At 43.2% G+C, this 19,754-nt stretch overlaps 8 protein-coding genes across 8 annotated transcripts; 2 read left to right on the forward strand and 6 right to left on the reverse strand.

The window, feature by feature from the left end:
• Positions 1 to 8,462: 8,462 nt before the first annotated feature.
• On the forward strand, positions 8,463 to 9,845 carry K441DRAFT_674196 (uncharacterized protein; the record flags this gene model as incomplete). The annotated part of the gene is made up of 1 exon (XM_067650724.1): positions 8,463 to 9,845. One exon carries the CDS (start codon positions 8,463 to 8,465, stop codon positions 9,843 to 9,845), a length of 1,383 nt encoding a protein of 460 aa, XP_067508130.1.
• Positions 9,846 to 9,949: 104 nt separating this feature from the next.
• K441DRAFT_289640 (uncharacterized protein) lies at positions 9,950 to 10,385 on the reverse strand. The gene has a single exon (XM_067640973.1). It carries the CDS (start codon positions 10,285 to 10,287, stop codon positions 10,054 to 10,056), a length of 234 nt encoding a protein of 77 aa, XP_067508131.1. The 5' UTR covers positions 10,288 to 10,385; the 3' UTR covers positions 9,950 to 10,053.
• A 1,292-nt stretch (positions 10,386 to 11,677) lies between these two features.
• Positions 11,678 to 12,615, reverse strand: K441DRAFT_653905 (uncharacterized protein; the record flags this gene model as incomplete). Its single annotated transcript, XM_067647608.1, has 2 exons — positions 12,572 to 12,615; positions 11,678 to 12,504 (listed from the first exon to the last, which is right to left on the reverse strand). A coding segment is annotated over exon 2 (287 nt), but the record flags the coding sequence as incomplete, so codon positions are not given.
• Positions 12,606 to 15,264, reverse strand: K441DRAFT_542331 (putative DEAD/DEAH box helicase; the record flags this gene model as incomplete). The annotated part of the gene is made up of 3 exons (XM_067642683.1): positions 12,606 to 12,753; positions 12,925 to 14,891; positions 14,989 to 15,264. 3 exons carry the CDS (start codon positions 15,262 to 15,264, stop codon positions 12,606 to 12,608), a joined length of 2,391 nt encoding a protein of 796 aa, XP_067508133.1.
• Positions 15,265 to 15,387: 123 nt separating this feature from the next.
• On the reverse strand, positions 15,388 to 16,634 carry K441DRAFT_703208 (mitochondrial 54S ribosomal protein mL59; the record flags this gene model as incomplete). The annotated part of the gene is made up of 3 exons (XM_067653460.1): positions 15,388 to 15,667; positions 15,719 to 16,228; positions 16,623 to 16,634. The coding sequence occupies 3 exons, from the start codon at positions 16,632 to 16,634 to the stop codon at positions 15,629 to 15,631; spliced, it is 561 nt and encodes a 186-aa protein (XP_067508134.1). The 3' UTR covers positions 15,388 to 15,628.
• Positions 16,633 to 17,412, forward strand: K441DRAFT_684670 (N-terminal nucleophile aminohydrolase; the record flags this gene model as incomplete). Its single annotated transcript, XM_067651806.1, has 3 exons — positions 16,633 to 16,874; positions 16,914 to 17,109; positions 17,269 to 17,412. 3 exons carry the CDS (start codon positions 16,633 to 16,635, stop codon positions 17,410 to 17,412), a joined length of 582 nt encoding a protein of 193 aa, XP_067508135.1.
• Positions 17,413 to 17,461: 49 nt separating this feature from the next.
• On the reverse strand, positions 17,462 to 17,869 carry K441DRAFT_289705 (uncharacterized protein). Its single transcript, XM_067640974.1, has one exon. The coding sequence runs from the start codon at positions 17,783 to 17,785 to the stop codon at positions 17,564 to 17,566; it is 222 nt and encodes a 73-aa protein (XP_067508136.1). The 5' UTR covers positions 17,786 to 17,869; the 3' UTR covers positions 17,462 to 17,563.
• An 84-nt stretch (positions 17,870 to 17,953) lies between these two features.
• K441DRAFT_541848 (uncharacterized protein) lies at positions 17,954 to 19,053 on the reverse strand (the record flags this gene model as incomplete). Its single annotated transcript, XM_067642668.1, has 2 exons — positions 17,954 to 18,904; positions 18,955 to 19,053. 2 exons carry the CDS (start codon positions 19,051 to 19,053, stop codon positions 17,954 to 17,956), a joined length of 1,050 nt encoding a protein of 349 aa, XP_067508137.1.
• Positions 19,054 to 19,754: the final 701 nt, after the last annotated feature.

A 19,754-nucleotide genomic window follows, 5' to 3' on the forward strand; every position in this document is an offset into this window, starting at 1 on the left:
AGAGAGACTATGGGAGGTTATATTATAGGACTTTATTATAAAGTTACTAAAGTTAAAAGATCCTATTACTAGATAAGATTATAATATAATCCTAGTAATAGTAGATAAGCTAATAAAGTAGGGATACTTTATAGTATGCATAGAAGAAATCTTAGTAGAAGATGTCGCTAGAATCTATATTAAAGAAGTATTTATAAAATATAGAGCACTAAGTAAGATTATATTAGATAGGGATTTAAGATTTATAGTAGTATTTTAAAAGGTATTTTTAGCGGAGCAAGGAGTTTAAGTAGTAACTTTTACCGTATATTATCCGCAGACAGATGGTTAAATAGAAAGATTAAATTAGATACTAGAATAGTACCTAAAATACTATATTAATTATATACAGAATAATTAGGTATTATTATTACTAATTACGCAGTTCGCATATAATATAACACCTTAAGAAAGAATAGGAATATTACTATTTAAGGCGAATTATGGATATAAACTAAGAATATCGTTATTACTATAATAAGTAAAAAAACGAGTAGTATAGCTAAGTAAAGAATAAAGATATTAATAAATCTTTATATAAACCTTATGGAGATAGTAAAGGTGGTATAGTAAAGAATAAAAAAGTACTACGACGCTAAGAGATCTGAGGGACTAGATCTTAAGGAGGGGGATAAAGTGTAGCTACTATATAAAAATTTTAAAAGTTAACAACTAAGTAAGAAGTTAGATTATGTTAGACTAGGACCTTTTAAAATTATAAAGAGGATTTTATTAGTTATGTTTAAGTTAAACTTACTAGCTAAAATAAAGATCTACCCTATATAGTATATTATAATGCTAGAGCTAGTATATAGGAATATTAAGCTACTAGTTTATAAAGCAGACACGTATAGAGGGCAAGAAGAGGATAAATAGTAAGTTTTAAAGATTATTAGTTATAAAGACGTTAATAATAAAATATAGTATAAAGTAAAGTAAATAGGCTATAATAAGACTACCTAGGAGCTACTAGAGAATTTAAAGAATGCTATAGAAAAGGTATAAAAGTATTAGAAGAGAAAAGGTTAGGCAGCATTAATAAAGAAGAATTGTTAAAAAATAAACCACCTAAGGGGAATATAGGAAGAACGATTGCCGAACTACTTAGAGTTGTTTTCTTCTCTATTAGAAGAGAATCTGTTCTTTTATTACTAAGTTCCTATAAACCTTATTTTATAAGCTTCTACTCCTTAAAACAAACCTTTTTACGAACTTTTTTAAGATGGATTAACCGGGTAGATATAGTAAGACGGGAGTTAAGAGTGCGTTGCTAAGTATTAGCAGCCTCTTTCTTAGCGTTATAGGAACGATAAAGTTTAGTAAGGGCAATAAAGAGCTTATTATTAAGCCTTGCAGCAGTAAATTAAATATAAAACCCTATAATAAATTACTTAGGGAACTTAAAGACTATTTAGAGTAATAAAACGCGTATATTTAGCGTTAGAGACGGAATAAATATCACAAGACAATTAAACGTTTGCCTTAGTGCACTCTAAATAAGAGGATAGTTGCTAGGAAGAAGGACTTACTAATATAACGTAAACTAACCCCTCTTTCGCATAATGAGAATATAGAAATGGCATTATCTTACTAAGAGATAATATTATAGCGATGGTACGAGACCGACGAGCTATAGAAGAAGAAGAAGGTGCTTTAGGTATAATAAGTAACGATATTAACTAAATTAATTAGACGGATATTATACCTCTAGTAAATAACCTAGAGATACTAGGTATCTTTAAGGACAAAGATAAAGAGGAGGGAGATAGTATTACGGACGCTTTAAGTATAATATTATAACTACTTAGAGAAGAGTTAGAAGAAGCTAGTTGGTTAATATAAGCACGGTCTAGGATAAAACCCGTAAAACCATATGATGAGAAATAGTAAGTAGAGTTACGTAATGTAATCTATATAATCTATATAATCTGCGAGATCTATAATAAAGCGAATAAAGCAGACAGAGTAGATAGAGTAATGACTTTCTTAGGAGTACGGTTATGTATTTAAGGACCCTTAGTCCCTACCTAGATAGCTCCTTCCTTATAGTAATTCTTAGAATATAATTAGAGTTAATCTATTAGGCAACCACTCCACCAGTTATTATTACGTTGTTAACTTATCTATTTCTACACATCTAGCCTATTAATAGAACCCACCGTAGTTCAAGCTACAAGGTTCCGTTACACTTATCCTATTACTATTAAGCTTTATTATCCTTAAGCTTAAGTTATTTTACTTAAGTAGCTAGATCCTTATTATGCTCTACCTTTATAAGTACCCTTTTCATATATATACCTACAGCTTTAAATCCCTTAGGCCTTTTACTCTTAAATAGATACTAATAGTTAGGGAGGGTATATCCCCTTATATCGCATACTAGGCATTTAAGGTTCTTCGACCTTTTAGAAAAAGACGTCTCTTCTTTAATTAAGTTTATCCCTACCCTTTTTCGGCTATAAGATTAGCTATTCCCTCTTCCTTTTATACCTTTAGTAATTAGGATATCCTCTTTAGATTCTCCTACGTAGTCTATATTAAATACATTCCCTCTTACCGTTATAGGTATAGCTTTAAAAAGGTTTTAGAATGCTTCTCGCAGCTCTATTACTATTACGGCACTGGCAGAACTTGGTAGAACTTCGCGGTCACGTGACTAGAGGACCGTATAAAAGAGCCCTACTTCAACCGGCGCTGCTCTTCTTCTCCTTTCCTTTCTCTAGCTTTAGATCCTCGTTTATAGACTACCAATTATATAGGCTTACGCGTCCCTCTTGCCGTACTCGTGCCTTAATTAACTAAGTCGCTAATATTATCTAAAGCTTAACTACCCTTTCTTCCTAAGAAGAAACTTAAATATATCTACGGACCATAAACTAGAATAGAATATAGAATTAGACCTAAAGAATATTACCAGAACTAAAAGAACAGAAAAGAATAATAAGATTTATAGAATATGTACAGACCAGAACCCCTATAGAATCCTACTAAAGGTTACCCTAATAACCGTACTACGATGCTAAGAAATACAGTAGCTGGCAAAGCAGCCGTAGGACCCTTAAATACCTCCAATAGTAAAACAGTAACTAACTTAAACTCCTAAGTAGAGCTCGCAGCAGCCAATGCCAAAATTAAATAATTTTAAGAGCTGCTTAAAGCCAGAGAACCCCTTACGCCTAGTAAGGAATTATTAGACACCTAGAGACTTGCTATAGTCCTTAAGGCTCTAGCCTAATGTATAGCATTAGTATTGTCGCGGTCCGTAAAGGTTGCGAACCCCCTATTACTTATAGATAAAACTAACCCTATATTTAATAATTAGAAGCTTTAATTGCAGGATAAGCTTAAAGTTAATGCGGACCATTTTCCTACTACTTAGGCTAAAATAGCCTACGTCTTCGGCCGTACTGGCGGGGACGCATAGACGCACCTACGTCCGCGGTACGCACAGGACTTAGTAGAGCCCTTCCTCTCTAAAGAAGAGATAATTATCTACCTGTCTTCTATTTATAAGGACCCCTTTAAAGTATAGAACGCCTAACTTAATTATAAAAGCCTAAATATAAAAATAATAGAGACCTTCTTGGCCTTTTAGACCCGCTTTCTGCACCTAGCCGGCTAGGCTCGAATTCCCCAGGAAGATTTAATACCAGACCTATTTAATAAGCTTACCCTAGACCTGCAGCGAGCCGTATTACTAGTTTTTACTACTATATAGACGCTAAAGGAACTTATAGACTAGTGCTTAGCTATTAACTAAGGCCTCCACTAAATTAAGGTATACGCTAAATAGTACAAAGCTAGAAACCCTTTAAATTAGACTATAAGCAATATAAGAACGGCCTATAATGCCCTAGCACGATCGGCAACCCCTATAGCACTACCTATATAGCCTACCGCTAATTTAGCAGCTAGCTATACGGCTAGCCCCGCCATAGGTCCGGCGAATGCTCGGCCTATATATAGCAACCCCTATATATAGGCCCTTAGTGATTAAGGAGCTTGCTTTTCTTACGGATAGAAAGGTTACTATATAAAGGATTACCTAACAAACGCAAAAGCGGACAAGGTTCTATTAATCTAGGAGGATAGCGCGGAGTTGGAAAAAGAGAAACCCTAGAGGAAGACTCCTTTCTAGGGTTAAAAGAGATTAATATATTAGATATTAATCTAAGTTAGCTAGTTAGTAAAAAAAGCTACACTATCCCTTATACTTTATTCCGTAATAAATACTAAGTTTTAACCTTTACTTTAGCTAACTCTAAAGTAAATGCCTTTGCCTTAATAGACACCTAGTATACCATAAAGCTAGCTAACTTTCTAAATATACCTATTAAAGAACTGCCTAAACTAATTCCTATCTACGGGTATAACGGGCGGATAGGACTACCTATTACGACTATTTTACGGATTTACCTCTGTGTTGACGGATAAAGGTAGTATAACGCCCCCTTCCTTATTACGGACCTAGGTAGCTATAATATAATCTTAAGGCGAAAATAGCTAGCCTATTTAAGCTTATAGCTTAATATATAGAGTAGATGGCTTACCTAACCTAAAACCCTACCCCTAACCCCTTTCTTTATAAAAGAAATTAGCATTATAATAAAAAACCTTATACGGCCCTAGATTAATACTATTTACTAGGCCGATGCTATATGTAGGGACTAGGCCTTTAAGAAAGATATATAGCTTAATTCGCAACGGATCTGTATACTATATTACCCCCAGACTACCCATATTACGCTACCCGCATTAAAGACCTAAGAAGTTAGTAGTAACCTAAAAAAGCCCCCTATAAAGAGCTTAGGCCCTATATAGCTATAAAGAATAGCAAGGGACGTTAGACGTTACACTAAACTAATAGATTAGAGGGATAACCTATAGAAGATAGAATAGGAGCTAAGAAAGATTATAAACCCTAAACCGCAAAATACGGTCTAGAAAACGGCTATAAGGAAACTAGCGGACCTCCCACTAGTTAATATCTGCTATATTAGTGCTATAGAATTCTACTAGAACTTAGTTTAGCCTAATACCGTCGCCTTTATAACGAGCTTATACAAAATTAATTAAAAAATTAAGGAAAAGGGAAATAAGCTTAGTGGATAAAAAAGTAAGCTTATAAATAAGGAACTAGTAGAATAAAAGCTACCCTATTAACACTAGAAATTCAAGGACGTATTCTCTAAAGTAGCGTCTAATATACTTCTACCTTATTAACCGTATAACCATAAGATTAAGATTAAGCAGGGCAAAAAAAATACCCTTAGCTTTAGCCCCCTTTACAAGCAGTCTATTACCGAATTATAGGCTATAAAGCAGTATCTTATTAATAACCTAAATAAGGGCTTTATTAAGCCTAGCTAAGCCCCTTTTACCTTACCTATTTTCTTTATTAAAAAGCTAAATAGAGGACTTTGCTTCTGTATTAACTACTATAAGCTAAATAATATAACCCGCAAGGATTGCTATCCGCTACCCCTACTTAATAAGACTCTGGCCCGAATAAGTAGAGCTAAGGTCTTTATAAAGCTTAATATCCGCTAGGCCTTCTACTAAATTAGGATAAACCCTAGGTTTAAAGATCTTACTACGTTTCGGACCTATTACAAAACATATAAATATAAAGTGCTCCCTTTTAGACTAACTAATGGACCAGCTACGTACCAGCGGTATATAAATAATGTACTCTTTAACTACCTTAATAATTTCTATACGGCCTATTTAGATAATATTATAATCTACTCCAAAAACGAGCTAAAATATAAAGAGCACGTCTATAAAGTCCTATAACGGCTCCGCGAGGCTAGCCTCTAGGTTAATATTAAGAAGTCGGAGTTTAGTGTTAAGTATACAAAGTACTTAGGTTTTATTATTAGTATAAATAGAATTAAAACTAACCTAAAGAAAACGGCCGTAATTAACTAGTAGGCACCCCTACGGACCATAAAGGGGGTATAATCCTTTTTAGGGTTTTATAACTTCTACCAACGCTTTATTAAGAACTATAGTAGAATCGCCTAGCCTCTTAACCGTCTTACTAGAAAAGACCAGCCCTTCTACTTTAACGCTATATATAGGTAGGCCTTTAATAAGCTTAAGAAACGGCTGGTATCGGCTCCCCTACTTACCTATTTTAACCCAGAACGGCCCTTAATACTAAAAACTAATGCCTTAAATAGCGTAATAGCTAGTGTTTTTTCCTAGAAGTAACCGGACGGAGAGTAGCACCCTATTATATACTATTTAAAAACTATAATAGATGCTAAGCTAAATTACTACATCCATAACAAAGAAATGCTAGCTATTATCTCTAGCTTTTAGCACTGGCGTGTATAGCTAGAGGGGACCCCTAAGCCGATTAAGGTAGTTTTAGATTATAAGGCCCTAGAATACTTTATAATAACTAAGGCCCTTATAGCCTAGCAGGTATACTAGGCGGATACCCTATCTTAGTTTAACTTCTTAATTATATATAGACTAGGCGCTACAAACCGTGCGGACGCTCTTATAAGGCGCGAGTAAGACCTAGATAACTAGACGGCTGTAAAGATCTTACTACGGACCTAGACGCTACTACAACTAAAATACCTTAACCCTTAGATACGGGCAGAACTAAGCACAGACTCCTTAGGCGCCGAGATATGTCCTATTAACTCCTTTAAACTTAACCTTATTAATAAACTACTACAGGCCAACTAAATAACCCCCTCTCTATAGGAATACCGTAAAAAGGCAAAGAACGTTACCAGCCTATAGTCCCTTAAAAACGGACTACTTAAGTACTAGGAACGGTTAGTAGTAGCTAAAGAACAAAACTTACGGACCTAGCTTATTACTAAAGCTTATACCTAGGTCTCTACGGCCCACCCTAGAAAAAATAAGACCTATAAAATTATTAGTGACCGCTACTACTAGCCCAGAATAGTTATAGATATTAACCGTTATATATGGAACTGCGACAGCTGCCGTAGATCTATAATTCCATAAAATAAAACCCTAGGACTATTAAAACCTCTCCTGATACCTAACCGCCCCTAGCAGTATATCTCTATAGACTTCTATAAGCTACCAATAGACCGCGACGGATATAATATAGTTATAATTCTAGTTAACCGCTTTAGCAAGCGCCCATTCTTAATTCCCTATTATAAGAATATTAATGCTAAGGAGGCGGCCTAACTATATATCTACTACATCTACCGCATTTACGGACTACTAGATACTATTATATCTAATTATAGCCTATAATTTATATCGGCCTTCTAGAACGAGTTTACCCGGATTCTAGGTATTAGGCTAAAGCTCTCTATAGTATACTACCCCTAGATAAACGGCTAGATGGAGATTGTAAATTAATATTTAGATTAAAGACTTCGGCCTTTTATTAACTACTTCTAAGATAACTAGGGCGAACTACTACCCCTAATAAACTACGCCTAGGCAACCCTACCCTATAACTTTATAGGATTTGCACCTATCTAACTAGAAATAGAGTATTTACCCTAAATAAGCTTTAACTGGGATAGACCAGAAGGACCATAGACCGTACGCGAGAAACTGTCTTATAAGGAAGCCTAGCAGTACGCCAAGCGCTTAAAGGAAGCCTAGACGGTAGCCCATATAAATCTAGAAAAGGCCTAGAAATTAATGGAACAGCAGGCAAATAAGCATAGGCGCAAACCTAACTTTACCGTAGGCGATATGGTCTGGGTTATAACAAAGAACTAAAAGACAGAACGGCCTAGCTATAAGCTAGACTATTAAATAGCGGGACCATATAAGGTCCTTAAGAAGATAGGTAACTTATACAAAGTAAAGCTCCTGGATTTAATTAAGGTTCACCCTATTTTCTCGCCGGATAAGCTATAGAAAGCTATAAACAACCTATTGCCTAGATAAAAGAACAAACCTCCCCTACCGATTTAAGTCAATGGCGACAACGAATAGGAAATTAAAGAAGTACTGGCCTATAAACTAGTAAGGAAAACGCTAAAGTACCACGTTAGTTGGAAAGGCTATAACCCAAATCCTACCTAGTACCCTATATGGAACTTTATTAGCAGTCCCTATAAGCTTTAAAATTTTTATAACCGCTACCCTAATAAACTAGGACCCCTAAAGTACCTAGACGAGTAGATAGAGTGCTAGTATAGCGAAGACGACAAGCTACCGGAAGAACATAAAGATAAAAACGCCCCATAAGCATAATACGGACTATAAAGCCTAAGGGCAGGCTTTTGCAGAGGAGGGGGTAATGTTACGGCACTAGCAGAACTTGGCAGAACTTCGCGGTTATATAACTAAAGGACCGCATAAAAGAACCCTACTTCGACCGGGGCGCCCTTCAAGCATGTCAAGAGCAGACTACGACTTTTAATTGGAATCTGTTTTTCCTTGCGGTAGAACAAACACTTGGCATGCGTCCTACACTTACTGCACGACAGCCGCAACATTCTTCGATACCGGAATTCATCCTACGTGGGCTCACGATGATGTTGCCACTAGTACAGAAACTCCCAGATGACCGCATGATTCAAATTGAACTGACATATATCGATGGCCTCGCCCTGATAGTTGTATGGGCACACCACCTCCTGGAGCTGAACGTGGTTGTTTATGATCATGTGACTGGTGGAATCGGTCTCGAGCCATTAAAAAAACAGTTTGGGACTGGAAATGCCCAGGTCGTTGTTGAAGTTGGTGCCCCGCTTGGTAGGCCGGCTTCCATCACTTTAATGTCAGTGATTGAAAATGGGAAAGATGAACTATTCAGGCTTGTGCCTGACACAGACGCGATGAGAATCGAAATCCTTCGAAGAGAGCTATTATGTGAGTATGGAGGGTCTCTTATCACAAGCGTGGCTGCGGGCGAGTTTCAAGACCTCGAGCCTGTCGTCGCAGAAATGGCGCATGTGGTGTGCGCTTTCGCTATTAACATTGGGTTTCGGTTTTTGAGACGTCCTATGTCAAGCATACATGGAGATGACGCGGATAAAGGCACTACTCTCAATCAGTATGACGGAATGCTGTATGACGACGATTTCTTTGAGAATGAAGACCGCGTTACAGGGTATGAGAAGGAGCTGGAGAATGACTCCGATCGACAGCTTGAATACGAAACACAACGTTCGCCGCCGATTGAAACTCCAACACCAAGGATTTTGGACGCTACCCGTACGGTATTTGGGGGGATTAAAATGAACAGGAAAACCATTGACCAACATTTGAACCTTTATGACATAGCACCGTTGAACGAAAAGTTGCCCGTTCCAAATCGACTGTTAGCAATGTACAAACGTTCCATTGGAAAAGCGGAAATGTCAGAAAAGGAGCAGGATCATCTGGTTACCATCTGGCGTAGGTTAGTCGAGGTGGGACGGCTTCTAGCTATTCTTATTCTGGCGTTGGCCCACGTGGAAGACTTAGGATCATGTGAAAAAATCCCGTTGATTTGTCAAACTGAGGCTTTGCAAGACCACCCCCTCGCAATCAAGCTCCGAACATGGAACGGCATCGACCCCCTGGACATAGGAGAATACACGTGGTATCATGCTATTGCGCTTTTACTCCTTGGACATGCTATGCCGACCACGCTTGGTAATGTGCCGCCTGCTTTAGTGAGCAGTCGCGGTTGGAGCGTTTATGTTGGAACTTTCCTTCAGCCCCAGACTCGAAACTTCGAGGAGATGATAGACCCGAGCCTGATTAGTTCTGGGAGATTTGAATTTCGATCGGCGTGCCGTGGCGGAATGAAGTTTATCGACATGCCATATTCGACGGTCCAGACAAGGGTACATTAGGTCATTGGGAGTACGAAGAGCATAGTGGTGACACGGCGTCATTGAGATGCGCAGATCAAGTTCTCCAGGGCCGCCCTCTCCATGGTGAGGATGAAGATAGTTTCAAGGTAACCTTACGGCTTATCAGGACGCCGACCCCCAATAACAATTTCACGAGACGCACCGGCTATGCGGAGTTATTCAGTGCCTTGTGGCTCGCTCGGCGAACTCAGTCATGTGACCATAACATAACAAGTGTTGTATTGGATCCAAGTTGCGTGACTGTTCGAGGGTACGGAGATGAATGGCATGACTTCGATGAAAGGTTGGTTATATGTTTGACGGCGAACAATTCGGCTGCAAGATGGAGGGCTCTGATAGCGATAAGCCGCAGCAGCAGGAGGAGACGGTGGAAGCGACAGCTGATGTTAAGAGGGAAAAACTGTTGTTTCCAATGCGCCATTGAGCAAGCTTCCGCGGACGGAGGCCGTTGGTTTATTCTTTTGTAGCCCTAGAGTAGCGATTGTTTACAGAGATTGAGCGGGGCATGTGAGCTTTCGGTGCAGCAGAAGATTGGTGAGCAGCCTGCTCAATTTGAGAGGGCTACATTGGGTTATTTACGTACAGAAGAACACTGCTGGCAGTGTCAGATTCAATGCGGAGTGCAGATTTTGCGGTGGGTGCAGTAATGTTGATCATCGTTAGTTGAATGCAGATCTGCCAACGTGTTTCAAATTCTGGGGCTTCGGTAAGGAGCACATTTGTAAATTGTTTACCCCTATCCCTTCTACAAGCAGGTGCAGAACACCAGAATCAAAACTACTTGTATAGCCTATATAGATTTGATCAATTAATTACCATCGACCATGCCTTCCAATCGTACTTCCAATGATATAGATCTTGTTCGACCGACTCAATACAACGTTCCACCAAATTGGATTGTTAAAAAACCACCCCCCGAGCCATAGGAGCTGCCCGATTCGAGCTTTTGCATATTAACGATTTCGACGACCATAGCACCCCAAATATATTTCCACTTGATCGAAACGACCCGTTCGCTATATTCAGTCAATTCTTTACTGGTAAGATTATAGATAAGCTAGTAGAGTAGACAAATAAGTACGTAGGGCTGCCGGTCAAACGATACAGGTGAAAAGCTACGGACCTGCCCATGGCAGCCAACATACAAAGAAGAACTCTAGGTGTATTTTAGTATGCTTATTCATATGGGCCTTGCACACGAATCGTCTATCGAAGATTAAGGGATGCCACAAGCCTCTTTCGGAGCTCTCTACAAAGTGCATATACATGCCCCCAAATTAGGCCTAGTGCTTGCCTGTTTAGCGTGCTTATAAAAAATCTATCGCCCACGCGCGCAACCTCAAACACCGCGAGGATACATTAACTCGGCGTGATCCTCCACACTGGGAGCCTCCTCGAAGGCGTGGGCGAGGAAGAGGACGTGCGGGAGGACTAGGAGGACGCGGAGGATCACAATCAACTACTGCAACTGCAGCTTCTCAAATCGACTACATCTACTGCTCCACCGCAAGCCTTTGCCCCTGCGCCGTCTCAGCAGTTTAAACTGATTAAAATCTTCCGCGATTCTTCCCTCCTTGCCTCGTTAGCCTCCTATAGGCAAGCACCTAGCCTGATTTGGGCGCATGTGTATGCACCGAAAAGGCATGCGAATACTGCTGCCCAAATATTTTGTTGCGGCAATATCTCAATGCACGGGCAAAAACTTCTGCCACTAATAGGATTACTTAGAACTCCTAAGGCGGTAAGCGAGAATCCGGTGAATCCATTTAGTAGTGCTGTGTAAGTTTAGAAAAGATATTAATTTAATTAAGAAGTGCATTCTACTACCTAGTGTATATAATAAGTTATATTTGGCTGATGTGGTTAATTGCATACGAATCCAGGGTCCCGACTGCGGTGAAGGAGGAAGGGCTGAACTCTCGAAAGATCATGTTCTAGCTCATCGCAATAAACGTAATGATTGTGGTGATGGACTGCGGGGTCCTTGCGGTCGAATTCACCAATCTCTACACCATCGAAACAACTTTGAAGGGTGTGCGAATGCGTCAGTCTAAAAAAGACTCCTGTCGAATTCCCAACCGCGGAGAGCATAGGAACCAAAACTTACTCATCTAGCCACGACCTCCTCTCTAATCTCGACTGTCTTCGCGAACTTCTCGTTTCAATAATTTGGAGTGGGGCGGCATGTGTTACATCGCTAGTGGCCCTGTTTGGATCAAAAAAGTGTGGAAACGCTTGATCTGAATTTTGCTTGTCTGGTGTGAGAACGGTATTCCAAGGGCCCTCATGGGATGACCCGGGATTTGTCGTCACCAATTGGACTAATTTGCCAAGTACCGCAAACACGGGCTTCAGCTTGATGGAACGGACTAGGGAAATGGCCAAACATAACATTGAATGAAATGTCAAGCATGAAGCACGGGAACCAGAACTCAGAATTGAAGCCCAAAGGGGTGTGATGAGTCACTCCGATTGAGCTCCAGCAGCAGGCAATATCTAAATAGCTTGTCTCGGGGGCTTTTTACCTTTTTCTCCGTGGCATGGCTTTCAAATTCCCGAAGAAACGAATCGTCTTTCTACTGATTTCTCTGAGAAAACTTATTTTGTGGCAGTCTCGACCATGCTAAAAGAAGTCACGGTAAGAAGTATTCCCTGAGGCCTCGTAGAAAATTCAAAAATCTCCATTCTAATCTTACACTCATTAGAAAGTATGGTGTCCACACCACAGTGGCGACCGTATTACCAGCCCCCACCCTTTCCACCGAAACCGCCACTATCCTCGACTTTCTTCTGCCCACCGCGTTTCTGCTGTGCGGCTTCATGCTTGCGTAATTCTTCCGGAACGCGGGAGATTTGGGATTTCATGAGCATTTGTTTAAGGTCGTACCTAAACACATACATGGTCAGTATTGATCTTGTACAATAACTGTGTCGAAGAGGGAAGGAGTGGACTCGGGGATTGAAGTGGTTAAGGGAGCCATAGAAGCTCAAGAAGAGAGATGGAAAAGTAGGAGCGGAGGTCGCATAAATAGAAAGGAAAAAGAAAAGGAGAACATACATCACATCCGCATCCTCGTTTCCGAGGAATGTAATAGCCACACCACTCTTTCCTGCTCTGCCCGTTCGTCCCACACGATGCGTATAACTCTCAATGTTCGTTGCCATGTTGAAGTTGACCACCAAGCTCACATCCGGTACATCAATACCTCTGCCCGCCAGGTCGGTTGCGACCAAGACATCCGTAGTTCCGTTTCGTAGGCTGGCCAATGCAGCCTCACGCTGCTCTTGCGTCTTAGAGCCATGCAAAGTAACGGAGGTATAACCCATGTGCTTGATGTCCCTTGCCACAGCATCGCAGTTGCGTTTGATGTTGACGAAAACGATAATTGGAGGCTGAAATTCGCCTGATTGGAGTATCTCCTGCAGACGCTTCTTGCGCTTATCTTCACCGGCCACAAACTCAACACGCTGCTCAACCGTCTCGACAGCTTCGCCCACATTGCCGATAGTCACGATGGCAGGCCGACGGAGGTACTTGCGGGCGATACGCTCAACTGCTGTAGGCATGGTTGCCGTGTACATCATTGTTTGGCGGTAGCGGTCTTTACCCCCAAGATGCTGAGACATTGCCGCTGCGTTTTCGGCATCGTCAGTATCTGGTTTCTCATTTTGCACAGGTAGGGCGTCGAGGATTTTGTTCACGGGTTCTTCAAAACCTAGATCGATCATGCGATCGGCTTCGTCCATGATGATATAACAACATTGTCCGAGAACAAGCACGCGCCGCTCGATGCAGTCGACAAGACGGCCAGGAGTGGCGATGATAATTTCCGCGCCATCACGCATGTTATAGGCCTGTTCTTCGATTGAGTGACCACCAACGATACTAACACATGTGAAGCCAAGAGGAGTTGCAAATTTCTTAGCTTCAATCTCAATCTGTTGCGCTAGTTCACGAGTTGGTGCTAGAATGATTGCATAAGGACCGTCGTTCTTGGTCGACTCATTCAAAGGAGGCAGTTCTGAAATGTAGACGAGAAGTGGAAGAAGGAAGGCTGCTGTTTTGCCAGAACCGGTAACGGCAACACCAATAAGATCGCGTGATTGAAGGGCGATAGGTATACAAGCTCGCTGCACAGCAGATGGTTCCGTATAGCCTACAGAATCCACAATATCGAGTAGTTTCTTTGGTAGACCCGATTCGCTCCATGATCGCATAGGATTGGGTATTGAGCCGCCCTTCGTGCTAATGTTGAAGTCTTCCTTGAAGATACGCCAGTCTCTTTCCCGCATATGCTCCAACCTTTTCTCGCTCCAGTGCTTCTCAAGAGTATTCCGACCGCCTTCTTCCCTTCTTCTGCGCTCCATATCGAGCATCTCCTGCGCGCGTGCGAATCCAGCTTCATGGTCCCGCTCTTTTAATGCTTGGGCATACTTCAGGGCTCCGCTGTCAGTAACATCATCGGCAAATCCGCCGAGTCTGCCTCGACCGAAGAAATTCGCCTCGGCCCGCGCTTGATACAAGGGGTTGTAGTCGGGGCTAGTATCCTCTTCGGCGTTCCATTCAAAATTAAACTTCTTTTCCGTAGTCCTTCTTCGTTTCTTCTTTGCTGAAAATGTGGATTGGTTTTGGTCTGCCCCCATATACCGCTGCCGGATTAATGCAGCTTCTGCATCTTCCGGCGACGGTCTCTTGCCTGCCTTCTGATCGGCTGACTTTGGGGGAGGTGGTGGTGCCATATCATGGCCCCTGTTTGGTTGTGCAGTCCGCATTGCCGCTGGTCCCGTAGGAATCTCGCCGTGTCGCAACGCTCGTGGGGCTGTTGGAATGGTAGACTTCGAACTAGCAGTGGTACCGTTTGGCCCATGTCGCGATGAGCCGTTGATAGAATTCCCATTTTGCTGTGATGAACCATTCAAAGAAGCAGCACGGTCAGCCTCGGCCTTCCGTTTTGCTTCCTCGACCTCCTTCGCGCGCTTCTCGAGGGCGATCTTCTCGCGTTGCGCCTTGGAAAGAAACTTGGGCTAGACGGTAATTAAAAAGTTAGCTATATTCGGTGTGCACTAGATTGATGTGTGAACAAAGAGTCATGCGGAAGATGAAGGTGAAGGAATTACGCACCTTGGCGGCAGCTGCGTCAGCCTCCCTCTTCTTTTTCAGAATCTCCTCAATACTGAGAGGTTCCGTCTTTGGCTTCGGCGTGCCCCATCCCTTCTTTCGTCTGGGAGCTACAGGCGAGGGGGGTTTCAGAGCTTCAACAGCAGGTGGCGGGGGTGGTGGAACGTCTTCGGGAGGCGGAGGAGGAACAGAAGCTTCAGGCGGTGGCGGCGGTGGCGAAGCCGGTCTTTCAACAGGGTCAGGGGGCGGTGGGGGTGGTATTGTGTCGTTCGTTGCCATTTTGTCTGAGGTGGTGTTATGGACTTGAAGGCGGACAGAAGTCTGGAGGTTGTTGAAGTCGCGATCTGCCAAGCGAGGCCAATATTTTGAAAAATATCATGAGCGAGTCAGACAACGAGTTTCCTGCAACAGCAAGCTTTGATGTCATGACTATTGGTGGATGCTGATACGATCTTTGCTTAATTTGCCTTCCAAATAATACATAATCCTGTACAGTTTCAAATCGCTGTCCCCAACTCCAGATTCAATGCTCGTCTCCACAGCCGTAACTATATAATATAGCACCATCTCTGCCAGCGCAGATCCAAATTCGCACACAACAGGCCAGTATCGGTACAGAAGCCTCCAGAAATCGCGAACAACCCTATTTCGGCCACTTCTTCCACCCTCTGCCATGTCCTTTCTGTAGGCTTATTGTTAGTGCAACCTTCCCGCACGAAAAAACCGCACATACCTGCTTCCATTCCTGAATCATAGCAGGCATAGCCAGCATAGCCTTCTTCCTTTCTTCCAACCGCCCCTTCAGCGTTCTCTCCCACAGCTTTCCCTTCACCCTCTGCCCAATACCCGTACCCTTGACCCTCAATCCAAGCTCCTCTCTCCTCTTCGCCCTCTCGCCTGGTAACTTTATCGTATAAGGTAATAAGGATACAACACCATGCTGCTGTGCGAGCTTGACAAGGTCAGCTTGCCGTCGCAGGCCAAAGACGGGCGAGTGCCAACGGCCTGTTACGTAGTGTTTATGTGGTTGAAAGGGATTTCGGTAGGAAATTTCTGATGATGATAATGCTTGAGAGTCCGGGGCAGAGGCATTGGGGTCTGTAGGCGTAGTCGATGTTACTGTAGTGTTTCCTGTGGCTGTAGAAGTAGTTGCGGGAGTGCCTTGGAGGAGGGCTGGCGGCGGGTATTTTCTAAAGAAGTCGAGGAGCCGTTTGGGAAGACTACTCGCAAGTTGTATATGCTGCTGTCGAGGATCCATTGTGGGCAATGGAAGGAGGTAGTGCAGGAAGAAGTCGAAAACTGCCGAACGCCGCATTTGGTCACGTGAGAGCTTAGAAACGGGAGCTTGGGAGCCGCGTAGGAGATGTTACCTACAACTAACAACAGCACCATCTAACACCCCTCAAGCTCTCCTCTTCCATCCGGACTCCCCTCCACTGGTATCTCCATACCTCCCCTTCTCACCCGAAGCTGCACCTATATTTTCACTAAAATCTTCGCTGCAGCCATGGTAAGCTATCCAACTCTCTACTTCAGCTAGAGCTAATCAAATCACAGTCCTCACCCTTCAGCATAAGTACGCCCCTACTCCTCAAATTCCGCCTTTTTTTTTCCTAATACCTTAAAGATGGTGGTGCCTGCGTGGCCATGGTGGGGAAAGACTGCGTCGCCATCGCCTGTGACCTACGTCTGGGTATGCAAGCTCTTACGGTCTCAAACAACTTCCCAAAGATTTTCCCCTACGGCGACGTCTACCTAGGCCTTACTGGTCTCGCGACCGACGTATCCACCGTGTCCGACCTGTTCCGATACAAGGTGAATATGTATCGGCTGCGAGAAGAGCGCAACATTAGCCCTCAGACCATGGCGAATCTAGTATCAAGCACGCTGTAGAAAGTGCGTACATGCATGGCGAATCTAGTATCAAGCACGCTGTACGAAAGGCGGTTTGGCCCATACTTTGTTAGCCCGGTGATTGCGGGGATCAACCACACGACGGGAAAACCATTTATTTGTGGATTTGATAGCATTGGATGCATTGACTTCGCAAAGGACTTCATTGTCAGTGGGACCGCAAGTGATCAGTTATTTGGTACTTGTGAGGGTTTGTGGGAACCGGATTTGGTATGTTGGTTTGCTATATCTGAATCTTCTTCCTTGTAGCATTTTGAGCTGTCGGGGACGTGAGATACTTGAAAAAATGCGCTGAACATGATAACCACGGAAAGTGGTAGCATATTATCAGGATCGTAGGATTCTATGCTAACCTTTTGGAACATGTAGGGCCCTGAAGATTTATTCGAGACCATTTCACAGGCGCTACTTAACGCGGTCGACAGAGACGCACTGTCCGGTTGGGGAGCGCACGTATACATAATTGAAAAGGACAAAGTGACGAAGAGGCTGCTGAAGGGCAGGCAGGACTGAGAGGTTGGTGCAATGATTGTATTGATTGTACTGATGGGAAACTACCTTTTGGAGTATATGAGAGTCTTAAGTCAAGTATGGAGGCAGAGACAAAGGCTAAATGCATAGAAGCTCTTGAACTATTTTTGCAGAGCAGGATGCGGCGCTTGTATTAAACCACTAGACATCTTCCATCAAGCACGACATAATGAGCCGTGCAAATAGGATGCTTGCTTCTCACCCCAAAATTATTCCCAAAATTATTCCCACAAGTATGGAATCCATCAAAACTCCATTTCGTCCCATCAAACCGCAGACTATGCAGTAAAAACATTCTAAGCCACCCTGAAACATTTATACATGCCATAGTAAGTAGACGTAGCACAAGAGGCATGCCCCGTGATCCCCAACAGTCAACAGGTATCCAACCCTCGTACTCTCATTTCAGCATTGCCTCAAACATGACCAATCCTATCTATGCATCAAAAGGAATCCTCCGCTCATTTGTCCACCAAAGCAAAAGAAATATATCTTTGAGCAAATCAGCGTATCTACCGTCTCCTTACATAACCATATCATCGTCTCCATAGCCCACAAAGGAATGCTGCGGAGGTGAAACGCCATACTCCCGCATCTGCGCAAATGCGCCATACTGGTTCTCCATATCTTGCAACCCACTCTTCTCCCACATGCCTGCTGTTGCTTTATATATTGGGTCAACCGCCTGGTTATATCTAGTGGACTCTTGCAGTCGCTGCTCTTGTAATCCTGTTTGCTGGTCGTATTCCCGCTTTGCGAGTGCTTCATAGCCAGAAAGGATGTAAGGTTCGGCATTTTGGGGATTTTCTTCTGGGGAGGGGGAGAGGAATGCCGGAACGGCTCGGACGGTAGCGGATTCATGATCCATTGACTCGTCCATGACCTGATTATGATTATGAATTTCCGCAGCAACAATGTTATTGGTCTCCTGTCTTTCCTTCTCCTCCATCATCCGCTCATAGCGCAGCTTCGCCATTGTCTCTTCCTGCTGCAAGCTTGTGGGTGGCCAGTCATATAGCTCCCGAGCAAGAGCGTGGCCACCGTAGCTTGGAGGCGATATCCGCCATAGTTCTAGAAGTCGCAACCGCTGGTCATTGTCTGCGTTCTGGAAAAGAGTGATCTGGGACGGGAAGAGGAGAGTAGGGTCGATGCTGTTTCGTAAGAAGATGGCTTCGAGTTCTGACGTGTCAATGTGGGTAGATACGGGGGCAGACTGCGCCTTCGGAACAACGTGGCTAGAGTGAGTGTAATGTTGGGAGATATAAGTGATAGGTTGAGATTGGGGCTGTTTGGATATAGTCTGTTCTTGTTTTTGCTGCTGGGGTTGTTCTACTTTCGACTCAGGTGGGGGAGGAGGCGGGGAATGGGAAAGGGTGAGACTGTTGGAGAAAAGCCTTGAGAGTTCCTCCTGCTGCATGTCTGCTTTTTCTTCCTCCTTCCCTCGGGCGTTGATGCCGACAGAGACGGTCCCACACTATGATGTAGAGGTCAGTGAGTGTAGAGAGCAAAGAAACTCGGGCTTACGTGGTTGCAGGTTTGATTCTGAGAAAAGACAGAAGCAGAGAAAGGGACAGGGGTGTTATATGTGCAAGCACAGCAGTAATGAATGAGTAGCGGCTGCATGAACTCGGGGTGCAATGAATATGCTTTAGGGGACTATTCCAAAGATGACTTCAAAGGCCTGACATTAGTGGGAAGTGTAAGTCTTGTATGAGCAATAATGGAGATGATTCGGACCAGCAGTAAATTGCAGCCGTTGTCCGGAGCCTCTCTGATGTATTTCTTGCAGCGCTCCGACGCGTGGGTTGCGTCTTTGGGAAGTCCCTTTGTGTGAGGGCCGGGTGAATATCGCCCTAGTCCACCAAGTCTAACGAGATAAGAGGAACGAGTTACAAGGCGTTACAAGGCGTTACGCAGGTGGGTGAAAATAGCAGTCTATGGCTGTTAGGGGAGTTGTGGTGCTGGCAGCGTGATTCATTTATGTAGCGGAGGCGTCGCCTACCGATATGGTCATGCGTTCCTGAAAGGATCTCGTTGGAGGAAGAGCAGGCCATGCACTGGGCGCGGCGGGCCAGTAAGGAAAGCCATGAAACATATAATGTCCCGCTAGCAACCGATACTCTCAAAGAGAACCAATAGGCGCCGCCCTAGACTCGCCTTTTTGTTCCCTTGACAGGACAGCTCATCAACAAGCAGCGGCAGAAGCGTTGTCAGAAAATTTCTTCTCTCTGTTCGCGCAGCAGACCGGGGAGATCCCGGGGAAGTTCGGTAACAAGAGACAGTCGGGGAGCAACACGGTGCTCCGATAAGAAAGAGCGGCAAGG

The sequence above is a fragment of the Cenococcum geophilum genome (genome assembly GCF_001692895.1).
Source record: "Cenococcum geophilum 1.58 unplaced genomic scaffold K441scaffold_6, whole genome shotgun sequence".
Lineage (NCBI taxonomy): Eukaryota > Fungi > Ascomycota > Dothideomycetes > Gloniales > Gloniaceae > Cenococcum > Cenococcum geophilum.